General features: G+C 43.6%; 1 protein-coding gene across 4 annotated transcripts in view; it reads right to left on the bottom strand.

Moving 5' to 3' along the window:
- GRIK4 (glutamate ionotropic receptor kainate type subunit 4) overlaps window positions 1-24,272 on the bottom strand; it is a 498,627-nt gene that overhangs the window by 306,135 nt on the left and 168,220 nt on the right. For all 4 annotated transcript variants that reach the window (XM_081172490.1, XM_081172492.1, XM_081172493.1 and 1 more), the window contains exon 2: window positions 4,491-4,622. In XM_081172490.1, the coding sequence (XP_081028616.1) occupies window positions 4,491-4,572 (82 nt within the window). In that variant the 5' untranslated portion in view covers window positions 4,573-4,622. The remainder of the gene's footprint in view (window positions 1-4,490; window positions 4,623-24,272) is intronic.

The following is a 24,272-nucleotide window of genomic DNA, read 5'->3' as shown; positions in this document are numbered from 1 at the left end:
AATACCCACAGAAATAAACAAAACCGTCTTGCACATCATTAAAGCAGATGGCTTGCTCACTTGCCATAAATTCCACAAGAACATTTATCCACAGGTGGTGGCTGGATCTGGTAGAGAAAGGAGGACATGGGACATGGGAGAGGCCTTGAGGTGGACCAAAAAGGAGAGCAATAGCTGGCCTTGCTGTCTGAGTAGCATTTCTAAGACAAAGAGGTAGTTCCCAGAGGGGTGTTCCATTTTGACGCACAAATATCCACAAAGGCATGAAATTGGGCCACAGCAGGGGCTCGCAGCCTCGAAAGCCTCAGCCCACCTTTATATCATCTGCAGGGACCATTTTTGAGCCTTTAACTGTTCCTAGAGAGCTCTGCAGCCTTCTCTGTACAGTCAGCTAATCACACCCTAATGTGTCTTATTGACCTACTTCTCCCTCAGTTCCGTCTGTTCGCCACTCTTCTCCATTTCCCCCTCCAGCTAGCAGTAATTAGCTCTCCTCCCTCTGGAGCAAGCAGACCCTTGATCCTGCCATGCCCAAAATAGGTGTGATCAGTAGCCAAGAGGTGCTCTAATTACTGCTAGCCAGAGGAGGAGAGCTTGTTTGCATGGCCTCCAGGGATGGCTGTTTTCCTAAATGGTAGTCATGTTTCTAAATGGAAAGGTTTTCAGGGAAGGGGAGAGGGAGAGAGACAGTCTCGTTTTTGTGCCAGAGACATGCCCTCCCCCCCAAAAAGCCCCCCATGGCCTCAGCATTCTCTAAAGACAAAATAGGTTTTAGTATTGAAACAGCCAAAAGTTCAACAAATCAAGTCTATCTCTAAGCATAAGAAAAAGACTGCTGCGTAAAGACATGGGAAATGAACTGGCAAAACACAAGGTGTGGCTTTAAATTAAAGTAATGTTATTAAATACAACTTGCAAACATGTGGTCTGTATAGGAGGAAGTCTACACTACAAACCTAGGTAAAGGTAAAGGGACCCCTGACCATTAGGTCCAGTCGCGGACAACTCAGTGGTTGCGGCGCTCATCTCGCTTTATTGGCCGAGGGAGCCGGTGTACAGCTTCAGGGCCATGTGGCCAGCATGACTAAGCTGCTTCTGGCGAACCAGAGCAGCACACGGAAATGCCGTTTACCTTCCTGCCGGAGCGGTACCTATTTATCTACTTGCACTTTGACGTGCTTTCGAACTGCTAGGTTGGCAAGAGCAGGGACCGAACAACAGGAGCTCACCCCATCGTGGGGATTCGAACTGCCGACCTTCTGACTGGCAAGCCCTAGGCTCTGTGGTTTAGACCACAATGGTTTTATTTGTCTTTTTAAAATAATATTTATCAGTTTCCATTTCAACACAAAAACAGCAACGTATTCTTATCATTACATATATTCTGACCCTTTTGGGTCGACTACTTCCCCCCCTTCCCCCTAGTTAACTTTCAAATTTCCTTACCTATCTTAGCATTTCCCGTTCCTCTTATTTACGTTATTTTACCAGTAATTAATTCAAAATACTATATAATTGTAAACAAGTAACTATCTCTATTTGCAAAGAAATTTAAATCAGTCCTGTTAGTGCTATCAAATTTTTACAATGTTCTTTCAAATATGATATAAATTTACTCCAGTCTCTTTTGAACAGTTGGTCTTGCTGGTTTCGGATCTTCCCGGACAGTCTTGCCAGTTCTGCATATTCCATCATCTTGGTCTGCCATTCTCCTAGTGTTGGTATTTCTTGTTGTTTCCATTTCCACCACAAAAGTGGTTTATTTGTCAATACATTTTGTGAGAATGTTAAGAATCCCTTTATACACACCCAGCTGTTTCACAACCAAGCTACAGTTCTCAGGTTTTATCTTAGTTTTTTGTCTGGGAAACATGGTAATTACACTGGTTTGAAACTGGTTTATAGTAGTGCATTTTCACACGAAACACACTTTCATTTGCCAAAAAAGATAGACTCTGGCTATAGTAATGCAAATGAGGCCACTTTTGAAACAACACAAGGAATGCTGGTGTGAAGGCTCAGAGGGGTGGTGGAAAGAGGCAAGCCTCAAAGTGCTACTGGAAAATACTGGAACTTTAATAAAATAGTAAACTACCCAATACATTCCAGAAGAAGCCTAGGAACCTTACTTGGGCTAATTCAACAAATATAATTCTTATGTCCCTGAAGAAATTTTCCAGCAAAATGGTCAAGACAATTGACTATTTATTAAAGCTCTCTACATTTTCCAGTTCCATTTTGAGGCTTGCCTCTTCGTCCTTTTGTATTGGTGTTGCCTTTTCTTCTTCTTCTTCCATGAAAACGTAAGACAGGAAACATCTAAAAATGCTATCTCATTGGATTTGATCTTGCAGTGGGTTCAGAATTCTGCTAGTCCTTATTAATAGGTACTATAAAAAATAGAGGTTGCCTGCCTACATCAGGAGAGGGAAGATTAGCTTCTTATCAGCTGCAAAGAGTTAATATAACAACTTGTAGCATCCAGCGACAGTTGATGGGGAGATTGTTTCTTTTCCTGCCCATGAAGTGAGGTGCCAATACAATGAAAGAGAGCTGCTGTCCTTCTTTTCTAATCCACCCAAGAAGAGAATAAATGTCATAAAAGTGGACAATCTCCTTTCCCTGACCTCTCTGAATAAAAAACACAAGTCTGCACCCCCTCCTACACAAAGTACCAAGACATCATTAGCAGTTTGGTGGCACCACCAACCAGCATCAAAGGCAGTTTTAAAGAACAGAGAAGAAATATACATACATTTTTACCTGCAACATTAAGAATGAAGCACGCCACCTCAAAGTTACCAGAATTAACTGTGCCTTTCCTCAGCGCTGAACCCAAATGACCTCGACTGCAAATTTAGATACAAAAGGCTCCCCATAAGATGGTATCATCTTGAGGGGAACCAAGTCGTGATGCCCTCTTGCTTTTGATGTATGCTTTGGAGACAAGAAGTTCCTGGAGCAAGCAAGGGAACCTTACAGCTTCTCTACATAGGAAGTCAAGAGCACATTTCACTAGAAACTTACATCGGATGCAAACTGACATAGTTTGCACATAAATAATCCTCAAAACTGCAATTTATTGAGGCCACTGAAAATTCTGCTAAGAGATCCTTAGAACCTTGCAGAGCAAAAAAGCCCGTCCAATGCACTTTGATGCTACATGGACCTGATAAAGGGTTCTCTGGTGAGAAGGCGTGGGATCAGTCCAAGCCATTCATGGTCAGATAGGAAGCATATATCAGTATTGGGTCTGCCAGGGAAGCCAAGGGCAGAGCAGTGGTAGAGAGGCAGAAAGAAGGAAGGCATCATCTTTAAGTGTCCCCTGAGCCTCATTTCCCTGATGCCTCTGCTGGAATCTCAAATTCCCATATCCCATCCTTAGTGCTTATTATACAATCAAAAGTCTATGGGAAAGTGCTCATAATGGCATATATATATGCCATTTTTCCATTCATTTTCATTGTAACATATTGCATTCACTTAATTTAAATATTATTGGGATTGCATTAACTCATTAGTTCATTCATCATCCCACAGAATTCAATAGAAGGCCCAACTAGTCTTCCACTGCCTGTAACGTCTTTGTTTTTGATCCAAGTGGCAAGAAATTTGTAGACATTCTACACCCTTCCCCCTTCCCCTGGGAAATGATCTGCCACAGGTATGACAAAGGGTCCGTATCTATACGTAACTGAAAAGGGCGTTCAGCCACCCTCTGTCATCTAAAGTAAACACAGCTTTCCACTCTTATCAATTTCACTGCTCTGTTTCTCTGCTCTGTTTCTCTTCCTCTCTTTCCACATATCTTGTAAACCGTAATGTACACCATGTCCTAGCTTATTTCTGCAGTGCAAAACAATTCCTCCAATGCAAAACAGTTAAAAACAAATGAACATAGGAGCAAATAAATGCATCTTCATTCTTTCCTTGACATTCATTCACATTCACATTTGCTGATTCCGCCAGCAAAGAACAAATGAATGGGCTCATTCATTCATTTTCTAGATTAATTTCTAAAATAAGTGCGCACTAAGTCAAACTGATTTCTCCTTACACCAGACTTATGCCTCATTTATTTCATCTAGATTATATAAGCCTTCCAGAGTAGGTTGTGCATCCTTTGGGGGCCTTCGATTACTGATGCAGTGGTCCAGGGAGGGGGAAAAACATGTTTCATCCTCCTAAATGAACACCCTCTCTTATAATAAAGCTGGCAGTCCAGGATCTGCCCTGATGAAGGACTCTGCCATAGCTGGGACCTTGCATATGAATCGCCAATGACCATGATAACACTGCAGTGTGGATTCTTTCAAATTTAGAGGGGTATCCAGGGGAGAGATAATACTGGGGTTGGATCTAGTTTTGCAGGTCACCCATTGGCATTTCCTGTTATTGTGAACTGGGTCCTTGGTTTCTCCCGGGAATGGAGTGCACTAGCCAGGGGCTGTAGTTAAATCCATGGTAGCTGCATAATTTTCTTTACTCACCAATCCTCAGAGAGTGGGGACTGGCAGCAATCTCCATTAGCCACACCAAAAGGAGCACCAGAGGCGCCAAGATCCCGGGCATCTTCTATAAATCCTCATGGAGCCCTGCGGTGGTCTGGGCATGACATAACTCTGAAAAAGAGAAAGAGAAAAAGGTTGCTATTAAAACTCCTCCTGTCAATCACAAGAATGCCCTCTAGGCTGCAGTTCTACGCTAAGGTTGCCATACGTCTGGAATTTCCCGGACATAGTCTGTATTCAGCCCTCACAAACCTCTGGCTGAAAATCAAATGGCAGCCCATGTTGGTGGTGTAGATTTTGGCTGGAAAACTCCCTGAGAAGCTTGACAACTTTTGTGTCCCGATTTTCACTTTTTGAAATATGACAACCCTATTCTACCCTGAATGCAGCTGATCCCACAGGCCAATAGGGACATATGAAGCCTTATAAAACCCTCAAATCCAAGGCAATACCTCAGTCTGAGCAATTTATATCTCACTGAGAAGCCAAGCTGTCTGCCTTGTCTCCAATGGAAATGGATCACCAGTATGCCTTCGAAGATGTCAACCACCTACGGACCTGTGGATTGTTCCTTTTCTGTCACAATCCCCCCTCAAACAAATATATACACAAACACAAACTGCTGCACCTAGCCATAAAGTGTATCTGAAGCCTGACACAAATTTAGAAATGAGGCATACTCTCATGATTTGCTAAAACAATTTTTTTTTACCCAAATATTTTCAGAGTAGTGATGTTTTGGCAAGCGCAAAGTATGGGATTCTGTTTTGTGCCATTTTTACATTGTTTTATTATGTACTGCATGCTTTTTATTCTCTTGTACAGCGCTCTGCAATTTTTATATATCCTAGACATATTAAGAGACTCTTGAGAGTCCCATGGACTGCAAGAAGATCAAACCTATCCATTCTTAAAGAAATCTGCCCTGAGTGCTCACTGGAAGGACAGATCCTGAAGCTTAGGCTCCAATACTTTGGCCACCTCACGAGAAGAGAAGACTTTCCTGATGTTGGGAAAGATGGAGGGCACAAGGAGAAGGGGACAACAGAGGACGAGATGGTTGGACAGTGTTCTCGAAGCTACCAGCATGAGTTTGACCAAACTGCGGGAGGCAGTGGAAGACAGGAGTGCCTGGCATGTTCTGGTCCATGGGGTCACGAAGAGCCGGACACGACTAAACGACTAAACAACAACAAAGAGTGACCTGGATGAAGGGATGGAGATTCTCATGGACATCCAGATGTTGTTGGACTCCAACTCCCAACATCCCTCTGGATGGGGCAACATCTGGAGGACCACAGGCTTTCCAACCTCTGCTTTAAACCTTCCTACCTCTCCATTCACCCCCTTGGCGCCCTTGAATTCAAGCCATTGTTCATAGAATCATAGAATAGAATCATAGAATCATAGAGTTGGAAGAGACCACAAGGGCCATCGAGTCCAACCCCCTGCCAAGCAGGAAACACCATCAGAGCACTCCTGACATATGGTTGTCAAGCCTCTGCTTAAAGACCTCCAAAGTAGGAGACTCCACCACACTCCTTGGCAGCAAATTCCACTGTCGAACAGCTCTTACTGTCAGGAAGTTCTTCCTAATGTTTAGGTGGAATCTTCTTTCTTGTAGTTTGGCTCCATTGCTCCGTGTCCGCTTCTCTGGAGCAGCAGAAAACAACCTTTCTCCCTCCTCTATGTGACATCCTTTTATATATTTGAACATGGCTATCATAACCTTCTCTTCTCCAGGCTAAACATGCCCAGCTCCCTTAGCCGTTCCTCATAAGGCATCGTTTCCAGGCCTTTGACCATTTTGGTTGCCCTCTTCTGGACACGTTCCAGTTTGTCAGTGTCCTTCTTGAATTGTGGTGCCCAGAACTGGACACAGTACTCCAGGTGTGGTCTGACCAGAGCAGAATACAGTGGCACTATTACTTCCCTTGATCTAGATGCTATACTCCTATTGATGAGGCCCAGAATTGCATTGGCTTTTTTAGCTGCCGCGTCACACTGTTGGCTCATGTCAAGTTTGTGGTCAACCAAGACTCCTAGATCCTTTTCACATGTACTGCTCTCAAGCCAGGTGTCACCCATCTTGTATTTGTGCCTCTCATTTTTTTTGCCCAAGTGCAATACTTTACATTTCTCCCTGTTAAAATTCATCTTGTTTGTTTTGGCCCAGTTTTCTAATCTGTCAAGGTCGTTTTGAAGTGTGATCCTGTCCTCTCGGGTGTTAGCCACCCCTCCCAGTTTGGTGTCATCTGCAAATTTGATCAGGATGCCCTTGAGTCCATCATCCAAGTCGTTGATAAAGATGTTGAATAAGACCGGGCCCAAGACAGAACCCTGTGGCACCCCAGTAGCATTGTTCAAGCTACCGGAATTTGCAAGGGATTGTAAACCGCCCTGTGATCTTCGGATGAAGTGTGGCAGAAAAATTTAATAAATAATATTCATCAGATATCAATCCAGCACCAGATGAGACAGCTTTTGACCAAAGCATAGGCCACACCAGTCCAAGATTGATGGGCAGGTGGAAGGAGGTGCTAATTATATCTCACATTGTGTTGGCAATTGTTGGGCTGGGCTGGAGCACAGGGTGGCACTTATGTAATTATTAAGAGCTATTTTCTTTCATTTCAGAGATGCAGCTGCAAAACTGAATAAAAGATCACAGAAAGAATTGTGGGAGGGAGAATTTGAAGAAGGGTGGTTCAGAGGAAGAGCCATGAAAAATAAAACTTGTCATATCCAGCAAATGGCAGCACAGTAAGGATGAATTATTTTCCCCATATTGGCTCTCTGGGGCATCGTATAGAATTTATCGGTCCTTCTCCACTCTTTTAAGTCATATAAACAAATTAAGAGTAATTCACACGTTCTGCATATGCAAGAGTGTGGCAAAACAAAATAGACATCAAGCTCATGTTATTTTATTCGCATTTCTATCACCTGGGTTTCTTTTTTAGAATAAAATGGGGGGAGTGGAGATAGCTGTATATTTTGAGTTTTTAAAAGCTCTAAGTTACTAAGGTTGTACAAACTTCCCCGAGTGTATTTTTAAAGGGTTTTATTCTTGCAAAATTTACTGGCTTCTTTTGAGATCCTGCTGATGTTTTGACTGAATGACACATCTACAAATTCATCACAAAATCCAATGAAGGTTAGGGGGTATCCAACCCCCCTCAACCCAAGATCTTTTAAAGTTGCAGTGCTTAAATTGTTGTCCAAAACACAACTACGCCTCCAAATTCACTCTTCTCTGAATTTTGCAATGTAGTTCTCCAACTGAAAAATACATACCCCCCCCAAAAAAGCACATATTGGGGGTGAACGTGCACAGAAATGCTTATATGCATGAAAATAATGTACAACATGCATTCTGCTGTGGGAGAACGCTTGCAAAAATGTGTATACGAGGCAAAACCGCTTACAGACCTGTGTATATTAGATGTAGGAATGGGGAGAACTGAACTGAATGTTGGAAAAATGAGAAATGGAAAGAAACCAGAATAGACAGATCTGTTCTTTAGTGTGATGCTGAACTGGCAAACACTTAGAAATATGGGAATGGGAAGGAGCATAGTAGTCTGAGTTCAGAGGGAAAGGAAATGCAAAGGGAACAGACAGTGGCAATTACCTGAAAAAAAACCGTTATAGTGGCCAATTTACAAGGCAGCATTAGTGAGGCCATGTTGCTGTAGTAATATAACCAAGCAGAAAATCAGAACCTTGCTGAGAATTTAGCTTTAATAAGGTAAGTATGGAGACATGCTGCAAGTTCTGCCAGAAGACATGATAGGCAGGTTCTGTTCTATCATTAGTTGGTAGAAGATGGGATCTTTGACAATGTCAACTCTTCTCACCCTTCCTGTGGAAAAGGAGGATTCCAAATGCAGCAAATTAGGGTGCCGATTGCCACACATTCTGACTGCTCAGGGTGAAAGTGTCAGCAATAGGATGCTGACACACAGAACAACTTCTGTGAGTGAAGAGAAAGGTCCACGCGGCTGGGGTAAACATCACAGGAATGCAAGGAAGAAAAGTGGTTGTGGGCTGGTAGTAGTCTGAAGAAGTAAAGAAACAGGGGAAAAGAGCCCAGGAGTGAACTGTGAGGTGGGTAGTACAGGGCTGTATAGCTTCAGGGAAGGGAATAAAGGAGAAGTAAGAATTGAGCCCTGAAATCAGCCCTGAGTGCTCACTGGAAGGACAGATCCTAAAGCTGAGGCTCCAATACTTCGGCCATCTCATGAGAGGTTGCATAGATGTGTAAATAAAACCATTTATCCTAAATACTTTGGCCACCTCATGAGAAGAGAAGACTCCCTGGAAAAGACCCTGATGTTGGGAAAGATGGAGGGCACAAGGAGAAGGGGACAACAGAGGACGAGATGGTTGGACAGTGTTCTCGAAGCTACCAGCATGAATTTGACCAAATTGTGGGAGGCAGTGGAAGACAGGAGTGCCTGGCGTGCTCTGGTCCATGGGGTCATGAAGAGTCAGACACGACTAAACGACTAAAGAACAACAAAAGAATTGAGGGGAAAGTATAAGTGGAGATGTTGGGATAGCTCTCAGAGAAGGCCTAGGGTAGGATGTACTGTGTGCCTTTAGCCATGAGACTAAAGAGGCTATCATGCCGGAGTTGGAGCTTGAATTTCATATAATGATTTGCACTAACCAAACGACTGTTTGATCGCAGGCCTCCAGCGACAAAGAGATCCCGTAAATAAATACACCCTTTGGGCACGTTTCACAATGAGCTTGATAAATGGGAGAAGTGCATGCTGGTCAGAAAATCAGGAGCAGGAGACTGAATTAAGGATGTAAAGGTACAAAATGGATGGTTTGGAAGAGGCGGAGAGAAGAGAGAACAGCCACCAGAAGTTGCCTGACAGCCAGAAAATCCCCTCAGATGCCGACTTTAGCTGTGAGAGCCCAAGAACAGCTGTGCTGTCCTGGGGCAGCAGTGATGATAAATGAGGCAGAAGGAGGAGAGAGAAATCCAAGAGGACCCTGGAAAGTGTCGGTAATTGCAGCTGAGCAGCCAGTCAGTGTACAGCCGAGGAAATGCAGAAGAAGGAAAGATTTCCATTTGAGCAGTTGATTAGTGTCTTATCTACTCAGGGCTGAACCTGTACCTGCCAAATCACCTTTGGCTTAATGGCAGTCATTTAGCTCCACCAGCCAAAATAGAAAAATATGTAAAGGCTTAATTTTTTAAGTGTGTGCACCTTACACATGCACGGAAGTTGTGTTCTCAGACCAGGAAGTCATTTTCTCAGATCCAGGAAGTCTGACATTTCATTATCATTGTCCAATCTTCTCTCTCTCTCTCTCTCTCTCTCTCTCACACACACACACACACACACACAGTCTCTCACACTCACAACATCAAACACTACTGAAGCCCACCACCACAGACTTAAAAGCCTAGAGGGTGTTTGTTGTTTGCCTAAGAATACAAATGAAAAATGTCATAGCCCTACAATAAGCCCAATGGTTCAAAACATTCCAGAGTATCTGCAGACTGAGAAATATCAGGGTGTACACTGCAGGAGGCCTTAGTGTTTATGCACAACCTTGTGAAGTAGGTTAGTCGCAGAAAGAATGACTTGTTTGGGACATCTAGAGGAATAAGATGGGATTAGACACTCTAACCGCTACCGCCCAGGTTGAAATAGAGATTTGGAAGAAACATTTATGCCTCTTAGCTGCCCAGTTAGTGAAAGTAATTCTTTGATGGTCACTCAACAATTCAATTATCCTTCCCACTCTTTCAAGGCAGGATATGCACTGCCTTTCAGTACACAAGGGACTGTACAGCTGCATTGTGCTCCAGCAGCAACTAAGTCCATATATGAACCATTGTAACAATGCATCTGATTCCCTAGATGAGAATCATGCAGACACATCTACCCCAAGAGATTCATGAAATACTCTCTCTTACCGGAGTTGTGAGCTGTTCTGAAGCTCTGCATTTTTTTATTTTACCAAATCTTGTGAGATTTCTTTGGCAGACATGAAATCAAAGCATAAGAATTTATTCTCACTTTCCTGCTCTAAACATCCAGGCCTGAGGATTTATTGCAAAGTTGTAAAGCTCCTTACAGGAGTTGGTTCAATAAAAGAGACACAATTTCATCTGTTCGATGCGGCCAATCCCCAATGTTAGCTGAATTTCCTCTCCCACCCCCATGCCCCAGCATTACAGTGTAATTAAGGGGTGGGTAAATTGTTAAGCACAGAGAGTGAAATGTGTGTTGGGAGGGGCTACTCTGCTAATTTGCATGTTTTAATTACATGTAATTAACTTAATATGCATATAATTTTCAGGACTGTGGTGGGTGCCAAGCCACAGCTGGTTATTGCTTTATGCTTACTCTTAAACTGTGAAACCCAGTGATAAAAAAACCCTTTTTATTCTTTGTAGAGGAAAGCAAGGCTTTCAAAAATAATGAGCCTTCAAAAATGTAATCGTTGTGGATTTTGACTTATCTACTTATCTCTACCAAATTGTTGCTTCATCATCTAAGTTGTGTGGTGCCTGGGAAAAGGGCTTTCTTGGTTGAGGGTGGTACGTACTTGTGGAATTCACTCTCTAGGGGGGCTTTCTAAATTGTTGTGTTTTGTTCCTGGCAAAGACCTTCTTCTTTATTATTCTGACAGGTTTTTAAAGATTAAAACTGTTTTAACTCCTCATAACCATGGGGACAGACTGTGCCTGTTTGGAAGCCCAAACCTTTCACCCCAAGCGTACAGCAACACAAGGAAGCTTCTGAACCAGGTATTCCATTTGCATTTTGGCAGGTGGAAGATTCTGAGATCTGTGAGGAGAAACCCAAAGTTCAGCCTGAAATACCATTTGGACAATACAGTGGTACCTCTGGTTGTGAACAGGATCCATTCCGGAGGCCCATTCACAACATGAAAAGCCCGCAACCTGAAGTGCTGTATCTGTGCATGTGCGAAGCACGATTTAGTGCTTCTGCGCATGCACGAGCGGCGAAACCCAGAAGTAACCCTTTCCAGTACTTCCGGGGCGCCGCGGGACGCAACCTGAAAAAACGTATCATGAAGCAAACGTAACTGTAGTCTTTTACTGGTCTGTTACACAGCTGCTGAAAAAGTTATTGGTGAGGAATGGGAAGATGAGGCTTAATCTATCGCAGGCCCTGCTGACACTCACTCTAGGGTAGGTTTTCAACCTTTTTGAGTCCACAGCTCCCTTAACCAACTACATTCTTTCTGTGGGGCTCAGGAGCCCAGTTTTGTCACCCCTGCCTGCAGAGCTGGCAGCCTCTCACCCTTTTTCAAACACCCTCCCTTGTGGAGGCCTCCTCTCCTCACCCCTCTCCTTAGGAATCCCTGGTCTCTGAGCAGCCCCCACCCCACCCCAAAGAGAGGTGCCGCCCAGAGGCAGCATTCACCTGTAGAGCTTATAGCCAGGGCTGCTGCAATAAACAGCTGTGTAAGCCTTTGGGAAGCAGAGACGCAAGACAGTATCAGAGGAGGGAGGGAAGGAAAGAGGGACAGGGGCCAGTGTGGCCTGTGACACCCCTGACAAGCATTCAAGGCATCCCAGGGTGCCACGGCACACTGGTTGAAAACCACTGTTCTAGGGAGATGGTGGAGCAGCAGGGGCTGACGCAAAGCAGCTCAGTTGGGCCTCCCAACTGCTTGTGCAATATCTCATCCTAACCCTGTTCTCAGCAGATTCTTAGCTGGACACCTCCTCTGTTGCCTCAACCACCTTAGTGTAAGCGCTATACCTTTAAAGGACATTTGAAGCACATTTGTTCCCTCAAATAATTCTGGGCACTGTAGTTGGTTACTGGTTGCTGGGAATTTTGAGGGCTTGGAAAGAATGCAATCCAAATGTGCTTTAAAGGTGCAAAGCGTACACAGCCTTAGATTCTCTCATATGGCCTCTATATCCTTACCTTCCACTTCTGTGCATCTTCTGCTGTGATGCCTCTTCCCTATGCTTAAAAAACTAAATAAAACCTCTGAAATTCTCCAGTGAGTTTTGTTTTTTGAAAGACAAGAAAACTACCGCTTTTTGATCAACCTGGCATAGTTTTATGATATAAGCAACATTAACAGAACATGGTTATAGGCCTCCGAGGACACATGACAACTTGTGGAGAGATACCTTTGTTTAAAGCTGAAATGATTTAAAAGTTAAATGTAATTAAATAGACATTTTGTGCTGCTGCTGCTGGGTGTGGGTGGGATTTCTGAATGTTGATTGTTGCTCCTTGTATAAATAAGTGAAAGCAATGAAATATTTGGGGTGGGGGAGTACTGAGGAAGCCACGAAAATGGAAGTGGGGTTGAGAATACTTAGTTAATTGCATTCATATCCTGCATTTTCTCCAGGGAGGTAAAGGTGGTCTGTGAGGTTCTCCCCCCTCCTCATTTAATTGAATAATTAGCTGGTTCTAATTGCAAAACATTGGGTTCTTAGGTTACTGGTTCTAGATTACAGGAGTGTGAACATGCAGACTCCTATGACAGGGCACAGTGGGCTCAGAAACTTTAAGTTCACAGAAAGTTGGTTACTGCCAAGTGCTTGCAAAGCTGAATCAAGTTATGGAACAACATATCATTTGATGGCTTTGAGCAGTTATTTCAGAACTTTCCGCGTTATTGACAAAACAGCAGGATCGAGTCAGAATTTACTGGCACTGGCATGATGGCAAGAGACACACAGAGCTAGCTATTACAGTGCATGCACACACATACACGCCAAATCGATTTCTAACACCCTCTCAGGAGAGCAATTTTACAAACCCTGATACCCACTGACAGTCATGCATTAACTCTCTCTAATGTCCTTAGGGGCCTCTGTGCACCTTCTCAGAGACATCCAGTCGCTGAGTTGTATCCAGTGCTCATCGTCCTCAGAGCAGACCTATTGACATTAATAGACAGGGCTAACTTAGGTCTATTAATTTCAATAGGGACCACTCTAAGTTATTTGGAGATAATCCACTGAAAACAGAGGCAAAGCTCCGCTATTCATGGATTTGCTGGTTGCATGAAATACCGGAGGGGGGGGAGTAAAGGAGGCTTGGCCCCCTTTGCCTTTTGATGTGGTTCCTTTAGCTACTATTTAGAAATCAGACTACGGGGAGGATCACAATTTAGCTAAAATGAGATTAAGTCTCCACTCAGGGTGTGTGCATTTAATTAAACATTAAATGGATGTTGCATCCTGCCTTTCCTTAAAAAAAAAAAATATCAAAGACAATGAAATTCCATTTAAAACTGAGTGGAAGCTGAGACAAAACCCCATCCAAATAAAAGCTTTTCCCACAAAACAGTAGAAGGAAAAGCACTTTAGCCAATTGAAAATCAGGTGGGGGAATAGGGGCTCCCCTACCTCGTTCCCCCATAACTCAGACATTGATCTGCTGTTTTGTGGTTTTCACTGTTGCACATTTTAAGTGGGCAAGCTGCTCTCTTGTCCTTATTTATCCTATATCTCTATGATGGACAAGCAGAATATAAAATCAATTTTTATCTGCATGTAAAAATCTCTTCCATACTTCACTTTGAATATTATTGTCATTATTAATCACATGTATTGCAGCTTTAAGGCACTATTTATTTATATATAAAGCTTCTTCTTAACTTCTGTGTACAATATCCAAAGTGGCGTCCCATAAAACCAAGAATTAAAATGACTTAGGGCAGCATTCAGCAGCAGCAGCAGTAAAACTCCCATTTAAAATCTTGCATGACTCACTCATGAAGATGTACTATCTTAAAAGCCTACTTCAGCTAGTTCAGTGTTGTCTACAGTGACTGACAGTGGCTCTCCAGGGTTTCCAATTGGTGGGGAGGTGTGTCTCGTAGCCCTATCAGGAGATTCCCAGGAATTGAATCTGAGATCTTCTGCTTGTAAGACAGATGCTCTACCACTGAGCAAACGGCCCTTTCTCCTTGGAGCAGTGGGTATTTTTTTAATTGTCTGGATTCCAACTCCACCCAGTCCTCCTCTTCTAATATCCTTTCTTCACCTCCCGTCTGATTGTTGTCACCAGTCTGTGACACCTTTTAAGCAATGCCAGCAGCTCCTTGTAGCAGGACCAAGTCCCCCAGAAAAGATGTCATGATTGCCACCATGTGCTAAATGTTTTTTGGGGGTGGGGTGGAATCAGAAGAGCTGATTGTCAGAAGAACAGTCCTGCCAAAGGAATGCAGAGAGACAAGGGCCTCTGTCCCCAGCATGCCCAATAGAAGGAACTGGGAAAGAGGAATCCAATCCCATTGCGTTGTCTGGACTCGCCAGTGTCCACCTCTTTAATATCTTCCTTTGCTAATGTCCCAGCCAGCCTTAATGGCATAACCTACATTTCCATAATGACTTAACAGACCCCTGCTCAGGAGGATATGAAGACAGCTTCTTCTAAGAAAATTGGTGCATGGGTCTCTTCCCAGTTTAAGAAATGCCTGAGTGGATGCAGTGGGAGAGCAAAGTTATTTGAAAGCTGGTTCCTCCCTTGAGTATGACAGTATTACCTCTTCTTACTGCCTATCAGTCAAGAGCAGCATAGCCAGGGGAAAGATCCTGCATATACCCCTCCATGTTGGGACATAAAAAAAAATCCCAAATTACTTTGGGGTCATCTATTTTGTATTTATTGAATTTATTAAATTTCTATTCTGCCCGTGATCCAAATACATCAAAGAGGGAATGGTGCTATAACAGAGCAGGGGTAGCTACCATAGTGGCCACAACACGTTGTGGAATGATGTGAATACTGTACACAAGGATGTCTCTATCTTTACCACCCTAAAGCATACAAATACTCCTGCCTTTTAATTCTAAATCAGTCAAATTCACAAGGGACATGCCTATTAGACTCCACAGCTATTAGAAACAATAAATTGCATCCAATGTTGTACTAAGTAGCTGCCCCATCAATGTAAGGATTTAGGCTTATGCAAGAAGATTCCTCCTACCCTCTCCTTTTCATGGCCATGCCCTGCACCCTCCCCAACCCCAAAGCAAAATTGGGGGAATGGGGGGGGGGGAGTGCCATTGCACAAGCATAAATCCTCGCAGTAACAGGATGGCTATTTAGAGCTACATTGGATATAAACCAGTAGGAACAGGAAGAAGCTGCCTTGGACTGAGTCAGACCCATTGGTCCATCTAGTTCTGTATTGCTTGACTGGCAGTGATTGTCTGGGGTTTAATGCAATAGACATTCCCAGTCCTGCCTGGAGAAGCTGGGGACTGAACTTAGAACCTTTTGCATGCAAAGCAGGTGCTCTACCACTGAGCTATGACCCATCCCCAATGGAGTACCTAGATGGAACCGCCATGTTCTAGCAGTATAACACTGAATGCCAGAAGTTGGGGACCTTCATGCCCAGGGGGCATCTGGCTGACCACTGTTGGAGACCAAATGCAGTAACAGACGGACCTTTGGATTGATCCAGCAAGTCAGAACTGAACATTTCATAGAAAGAATTTCCAGTTCAGGGCATATGATTGCTATGCAGCCTTGACCCCTAATGCCAAGAAACTAGTAACTGCTTTACCTGGCTCAATCACAAAGAAGTGCAACATGGGCAGAAGAAACTTTCCATTAGCAGATTCCACCTGACATCTTTTTTAAAAAATTTTTAATAAGGAACTAATCCCACTCTGGGCAGGATTGTCATTCTACCTGCTGTGCCAGCTGAAAAAAGAAAGAAAGCAATGGACAATGGACAAATATGGGCAAAACCAGAGGCATTGTCCCCAGAGAGAGAGGCCTCAGTGCCTTCCAGTTAAGATGCCATTCCAGTGGTAAAAAAATGCTGGGAAATTTAGAAGGGGGACGGGCAGGGAAGGAGATGATGCTTAAGTGCTGGCAGGCCAAAGTAACACAAAAATGATGGAACATCAGCCTCCTGGAGGGGAACAGCAGGTTTATGATTAACCAGAACATGGAGCACAGGAGGAAAGCTACATTCACCTAACATAGCTTCCTCCTCCATGACGATAAAACAGCCCCCTGACACTTTGCCTTATGTATGAACCAAAAGGCAAAAAGAAAGAAAGAAATCCTGAAACATCAGAGAGAGAATGCATTCCACTTAAAGCACTGGCCTTCAGCTGGAGAATGCTCTCCTGTTTTATTTGATTGTGATTATTAGAAGCAAGTGAGGGAAATATAAACAAAAGAATACAATTCTAAAGCATCCTCCAATGGCTTGATTCATGTTCTGTTTCATAATCACCGCCATCCCATGCATTAACATATTTTAAGTAGGTCATTATATCTGCCAGCCAGCCAGCTTTTACTGGCATATCTGACATTTTAAAAATATAGTTTATGCTAGTGTTTTTTTGTTTAGGCTTCTTACTGCCTTGCGATGTTTTGCATGAAAGTGTGACTTATAAATGTTTAAATAAATATTGTTCCCATTTTGCAGGGCGGAGAAGGTGAGGCTGAGAACAGGAGTGGCTTGCTGAAAGAGTGAAATCATGGTAGAAGGAAATTTGAAGTGATTTGTAGATGATTTTTTTTTCCAGTCCACCAGGCTGTACACATCAGCTGTCATTTTAGATCTGGTGCAGATACCCACCTCACGCTTCCGCAGCTGAGGCCCAGATTAAGATAGGCCCTATCACTGGGCAAAGCGAAGCAGCCACCTCAGGCTCCTAACATCCACTGTCATGAAAGGTCAGAAAATGGTTAATTATTTTATGTATTACTATTGTGCTTTTACTTTCAGTGGGGGGGTGAGAAATAGCTGAGGGATTTTCAGACTCTGCTGCCAAAATAACATGATTGGCCTTAGGCACTACACACCTTGGCTTGTGGGGAGTAGGGAGGTGGGGCTTAATTTGCCGCTTTGCCTCGGGCAGGAAAAGAAACCCTCACAAGCCAGCTTTGCTCTGCATACTTTGAAGATCCTAGCACAAGAACACCAGTTTTGCCTAAATGAAAAAAAGTTATTAATTCTTCTAGAACTTTTGTTTGATTGAAGCTGTCTCCTCAGTCTACTATCCCACCCTACCTAGAAGGAACTCCAAGTAATAGACACACCTGCACATACATGATAGGCACTCGGTGCTAACAAATGCCAGAAGGCTTAGGATGCTGGTCAGTGATCCAGTTTTGCTGGAGGAAGCCCTTGAGAAGGAAACATGCAAGTCCTCATTCCCTCAGTACTCTTATTTTGGTTCAGGGTTGGCAATTTGGTGGTCAGGTATCCTGTCTTTAGAGCCTGGGCTGGCTCTAGCTGCTCATCCATAACTGAGAGTCTATGTTACAGGTGGGTAGCCATGTTGGTCTGCCATAGTCGAAGCAAACAAAAAAAATCCTTCCAATAGCACCTTAGAGACCAACTAAGTTTTTTTTTATATATATAAGATATTTATTAAGATTTTTTTAAAAAATATTACAATACAAAATGAAAAAACAAAACAAAATAAAAATGATTAAAAAAACACTCCATTTTTCTATTACTTATTTTCCTTAGCTTGTTTCCCGGACCTCCTCATACCTCCCTTTTTTGTATTCCAGTTCAATTTGTTGGCTCAGCAAATCCTTACCCTCTTTGTTTATCCTAATCTTTGGTCTTAAAATAGTAACATTAGATTTTTCCCTATTAACAACCCATTTTTCATATTCCCTTAAAGCATTACAGCTGGAAACCACTTAATTTCTATCCAACATCATTCTAACATTCATTAATTTTACAATATTTCTGTAAATAGTCTTTAAATTTCTTCCAATCTTCTTCCACCGACTCTTCTCCCTGGTCTTGAGGCCAACTAAGTTTGTTATTGGTATGAACTTTCATGTGCATGCACACTTCTTCAGATACACCCTTGCTTTTTCCTGTAAGACCAATTGCAGTCATTAACAGTCATCAACAGTCCATGGTCTTCTCGGCTGCAGTGATGCCATGCTACTCCTTTGACCTGCATCCCAATTAAGACAAAGATGGAGAAGAAGGTGCTTTCCCAGCCATCACCCGTAACTTCTTAAGACAGCTTTGAGAACTACCACGGGGCTGCATGATCTGGCAGAGGCTTCTCTCATCATGGCAGCGTTAGCCGTTAAAAGGCTTTTTTCATGTGCTTAGCCATGGAAAATACAAAGGGATGGGAGAAGATATAAAATGAGGAGGCAACAGACTCTCCCTCACTTTGCACCATGAAATAATTTTGACGGCATGTTTAGACATTTTTGCTTCCTCGGGGGGGGGGGGAGAGGCTGCTTTGAGGAAGAAGAAGGAAAATACTGCTGCATATTTAACGTGATCCGCTTTGTTGTGCTACAGAACATTCTTCCCAATTTATGCCGTAGCTACTTTGTGAGATCTTGAGATATTTGTGCCGCAGTTGTTATTCATTTCGGCAGAAGCTAACGGCGGAAGATGCTGTTAAGGTGGGGAAATGGGGCATGCGCTAATGCTGATGCTTCAGTCTATGTTCCTGAAAGCATCCCTGAACACCAGATACATCGTCTTATGCCTTGCTGGCTGCTCCTTGCAACAATAATATTCCTAGAAAATAGGCCTCCCGCTCTCTCTTGCAGAATTATTTGGACTGTGCAACTATGCAAGCACTTTCCAATAGCCTTATTGCGGGGCGGGGCGGGGGCAAATCAAAACATTACCTTCATTCTATAAAGCCCTTAATCGTCTGGGACCTGCTAGGAATATAAGAAAATGGCCATATACAGTAGAGACAGAGCACTGGCCCAACCAGCTCAGTATCACCTACAATGACTGGTAGTAGAGTTTCATACAGGGGTCCTTCTCAACCTACTCAGATATACCAGAAATTGAATGTGGGAGTTCTGCATGCAGAACACGTGCTCTACATCTTCTTCTGACTCATTTTCTTAACAGGAACTCACAAGGAAAAGGAGGTGGGATAGCACCATGGACGGCACCGTTGAGCCGAAGTAAACTCTTACAAGTTTCTTCCTGTGGTCCACTTTGCCAAAGCTCCACACACCCACCCTTGACCTAAAGACTGTGGCCCTGGCCTGCAAACAAGGTCTTCTTTGTCTTCTTGTGTCCTCCTGCCTGGCATGCTCCCTGTCTCATTGGAGAGGTGTGATGGCACAAGAAGCACTTGATTCTTCTCATGAGGCAGGCTCAAGTGATGGAATCCAGTGGAGTCCTGACTCAGGCCATTGGCCTCAGGTTCCATGAGCTTTGGGCTCTGTTGGGACTGAAAGCAGCATCATGAATGCAGTCTGGTTCCCCAGTCAGTGATACAGCTGATTGCTCCTCTTCTGAGTTTGAGGCCAGGTTGCTACTGAGCTACATAGCAGGACATTTCACGAATGTCCACATTGATCTGCCTCAGAATCTCACTGTGATGGGACATCTGTTGTGCCTCTCCCTTCCGCTCTGACATTACAACTTTTGGCCTCCAAAGCCACAAATTTACCACCTGCCACAGTGTTGCTCTTTGGTGTGTTTGGATTTTTAGTGATGTTTTTATTACTGATGTTTTCAATGCTTTTATATCTTCATCTGCTGCTCTGTGTGATTATTGTGGTTTAAAATTTTAATGTAATTTATACTTTTTGATTGTGAATTGCCTTGAACTTTTATAAAGAAAGGTGTAGTAGATATATTTTTAGTCTTCTGAGGCTTTCAACTCTGCCTGCTGCACTGTTGGGACCTTCAGCAGATATGAGAGGGAATATTGCAGTACTCAGATTGTGGAATAGCATTCTGAAGGGGGAACATTTTGCCCCTCCATGGTACTATTGGAGAAGTGCACAGAAAATAATGTTGTTTCAGCTCCCATTCAGAGCAAAGGTCTCTGAATATGACTTTTGCTATGTTTTTACTACAGCTTCTCTTTTTGTTGCTTTGGTTACTGAGTACATGTTAATGTAGAAAAATGGAGCATATAAAATCATATAAATAAATGCATAAATATCCATCCTCCAGCATTTAGTCTAAAAGTTCCCCCTGAGAACTTTTCTGCAATAGCATTTGTATACCAAGTTTTGGAGAAAAGGGGAGATCTAGAGGCATTCTAAAATTCCATTTGAGCATTCATTTTTTGAGATAGATTTCCAACCCAGAGATTAGAATGAATCCCCGAGATAATGCATTCCAAGCACTCTGAACATTTGAAGTGTGCTATATAAAACTTAATTGTTGTTATTAAAAAATATATAGCATGCTCAGTCGTGCATATCTTCAATCTTTATTTTTTCAACTTCTTGTTGCAATCTATTCCCCACTCCACATTATTTTCCATGTTGTAGACCAGGACCTGGAAACTTTTGCATTAGAATAAAAACATACTGTGGTAGGATGCCGTGGACTCCTGGCAAGGACAGAGGACACCTTTGACCATCTCAGAAACTGAGGCAACCCTTCCACCTGGCTTCTTCAGGGGGAGAGGAGAGTCGGATAACTCCTTCCATCAGCTTGGCAGGGACCAGCTGCCATTCTGCTCCTCCCTTCCTAGCCTCATGTAGAGAGGCCAAGTCACCTAAATTTATTTTCCTCTACCCAGCCTGACACTTTTCAGTTGTGTCTACTAATTTGTAAAGCTATCATTTTAAACAGTGAACCATTTTGAGCACTTTGGCAGAAAGACAGCATGCAAATGCAGCAAATGAGCACCCCAAGGGACAAAGAATGTTCCATTTATCAACATCTTCAAATATTGACGATTCCTCCCTGGAAACTCCCTTCACTCCTCTGACATACAGCCTTGGCCATCACACCAGTCCCAGAGGCAGCAGGAGACATTCCAGCCTCACTGAGAAAATGCCTCTGAAGCAAAACACTGGCCCTTTATTAGACGACTGCCCGCCCCCATTTTTTGTGGAACATTAAGCTATTTTTCTTATTCTTGATGAAGAAGAGTTTGGATTTGATATCCCGCTTTATCACTACCCTAAGGAGTCTCAAAGTGGCTAACATTCTCCTTTCCCTTCCTTCCCCACAACAAACACTCTGTGAGGTGAGTGGGGCTGAGAGACTTCAGAGAAGCGTGACTAGCCCAAGGTCACCCAGCAGCTGCATGTGGAGGAGCGGAGACGCGAACCCGGTTCCCCAGATTACGAGTCTATTGCTCTTAACCACTACACCACACTGGCTCTCCAGTAGACTATGCTATATAACAACACTGAACTTTTCTTTTTGGAATTATCTGCTCTTTGGCCTATGCCCTACTGGGTAGTCCTAGCCTTGCTTTCAGTTCGCATAGCGAGCTGTCCCTGGGACTGATTCTGGAAAAATATCTAAGGCCAGCTTGTTAGGCCTAGTGTTGATTTGGCTTCCAACAGTGAGCTGTCCCTGGTGCTGAAGCTGAGCTAATGCTACATTTTCTTCTCTGCACCTTTGCCTACCTAGTTCTTGTACATAAGAACCCTCGCCCCCCCCCTTGCTTCCTCCCAGCTTCTGATTTTGAGTGGCAGGCTGCTCCTGAACATAGATGTTTCAAACTTCCCACAATTTATTTAATTAAACTATTTACCACCTGGCCTTTCTGGATTATGGTGGCAAACAAGGAAACCACCATAAAACCAAAAGACAATTGCTGTTGATGCTACTGCTTTTCCCATGTATGCATGGAAGACCTCTCACTTTTGTATGACTGAACTAAGTTAAGAGGGACATTGGCTGTCTCACCTACCACTACCACACAGCACCCAGAAGACTATCCATGAGTGAATGTGGCTCTTGGGCTGATAACATTTCCACCTCCCAGTTCTTGTCTCTGCCAGATGCATGGCTAGCAGCCAATGATGGAGTTTGTGGACTACCTCCACTGTCAGAGGCAGTAATACTTCTGAACACCAGTTTGCTAGAAACCACAGGAGGGGAGAGCGCTCTAGTACTTGGGTGCTGCTTGTGGGCTTCCCGTTGGCATCTGGTTGGCCACAGTGAGGGACGTGGGTGGTGCTGTGGGTTAAACCACAGAGCCTAGGACTTGCCATTCAGAAGGTCGGCGGTTCGAATCCCTGTGACGGGGTGAGCTCCCACTGCTCTGTCCCAGCTCCTGCCAACCTAGCAGTTCGAAAGCACGTCAAAGTGCAAGTAGATAAATAGGTACCACTCCGGTGGGAAGGTAAACGGCATTTCCGTGTGCTGCTCTGGTTCGCCAGAAGCGGCTTAGTCATGTGGCCACATGACCCAGAAGCTGTACGCTGGCTCCCTTGGCCAATAAAGTGAGATGAGCGCCGCAACCCCAGAGTCGGTCACGACTGGACCTAATGGTCAGGAGTCCCTTTACCTTTACCTTTAGGTATGCCTCTGCTCACAGTGGCCAACCAGATGCCCATGAGAAGCAACTGGTATTCAAAAGCATACCACCTCTGACAGCAGAAGTTGAACATAATCATCAAAGTGAAAATAAGATGCTGGGCTAAAAGGGCCACTGACCTGATTCATCTCAGCTCTTCTTATGTTCTCATTTAAAACCACCTAAACTCATGGCCACCCCCACATTTCATGGCATCAAAGTTCCATGTTGATTGCGATTGTATGAAGAGTACTGCAAAATGCCTACACCCCACCCCTGCAGGCTTTTCACTGGGTGCTTTGATGAGGCCTCAGACATCCTATTGAGATTCAGGAGGGAAAATACCAGACACAGGCACTTGATTTTGATGGATTGCAAGAGGAAGTGTAAGCAAGAAAATGCAGTTCGAGCAAAGATGGTAACTCTCTCACCGCTGAAACAACAAATTTAACAACTGCAGTGTGGAAAGGATTCCAGCTAAACTGTCAGGAAAAATCAGTAAATACCTTTTAAAGAGCTTCTCCCCTCCTCCCCCTCAGCCTCCAGGTGGATGTAATGAATGATTTCTCATTGCAAAATCTTGTCTGGAGATAAGGTTGGATTTAAGTAAGACTGGGAAGAAGGGAAAGGAAACGAATGAACAAAAAACAAATACCGGATGGGTTGTTTCCAAACTATTTATTTCTGGAGATGGGTAGCAACATTAGACAGGCAGAGTTAAAGAACATAAGAACAGCCTGCTGAATCAGGCCATCTCACCTTACATTCTTTTCTTGCAGTGGCCAAACAGATGCCTCAAAAAAAAAAAAAAAAAAGCAGAAAGCAGGACCTGGATGCAACAGTATACTCCCCCTTCTGTGGTATCCAGAAACTGGTATCCAGAAGCATTACTGCCTCCGACTGTGGAGGCTGAGAAAAGCCATTGTGGCTAGTAACCATTGAAGGCTTTCTCCTCGATACTTAACTTTGAGAGGATATGGAAGATGCTAGAGTTGGCCTTCAGGAACTAATGGCGAGCATAAAATGACTTGAAACTTCTCTCTACCTTCTTGTGCTCTAACATGACCAAGTCACAGAACCTAGAGTTGCGTGGATGGTGTTATGCAGAAAAGAGAAGGCATGGGTCTCAATGACTCACACAAAACTGTGTGGGATGCAATGAATGGGTTGCAAAGTGGCAAGAATATTGGTGGCACAAAATATATTTCACCCACTCCCCAATAAATTCTGCCCCTTCTAGAAACTATTTTGCTAAAAACCAAAATGCATGTAGGGGTCAATAATCTCTCTCTCTCTCTCTCTCTCTCTCTCTCTCTCTCTCTCTCACACACACACACACACACACACACAACATCTGGTTCCCACTGCTCCACAGGAAGACAGTCCAATCTGCACCTGAGTAGATTCATGGACAAATGTGCGGAGGATAAGGCTACAGACAACTACTAACCAGAATGGCTATGTTCTACCACCATTGCCAGAGGTAGCATGCCTCTAAATGCTGGTTGCTGGGAATCACA

This window comes from Podarcis bocagei (genome assembly GCF_964188305.1).
Source record: "Podarcis bocagei genome assembly, chromosome: 15".
NCBI lineage: Eukaryota > Metazoa > Chordata > Lepidosauria > Squamata > Lacertidae > Podarcis > Podarcis bocagei.
The sequence above is the reverse complement of the archived record's forward strand: the minus strand, read 5'-3'. Positions and strand labels throughout refer to the sequence as shown.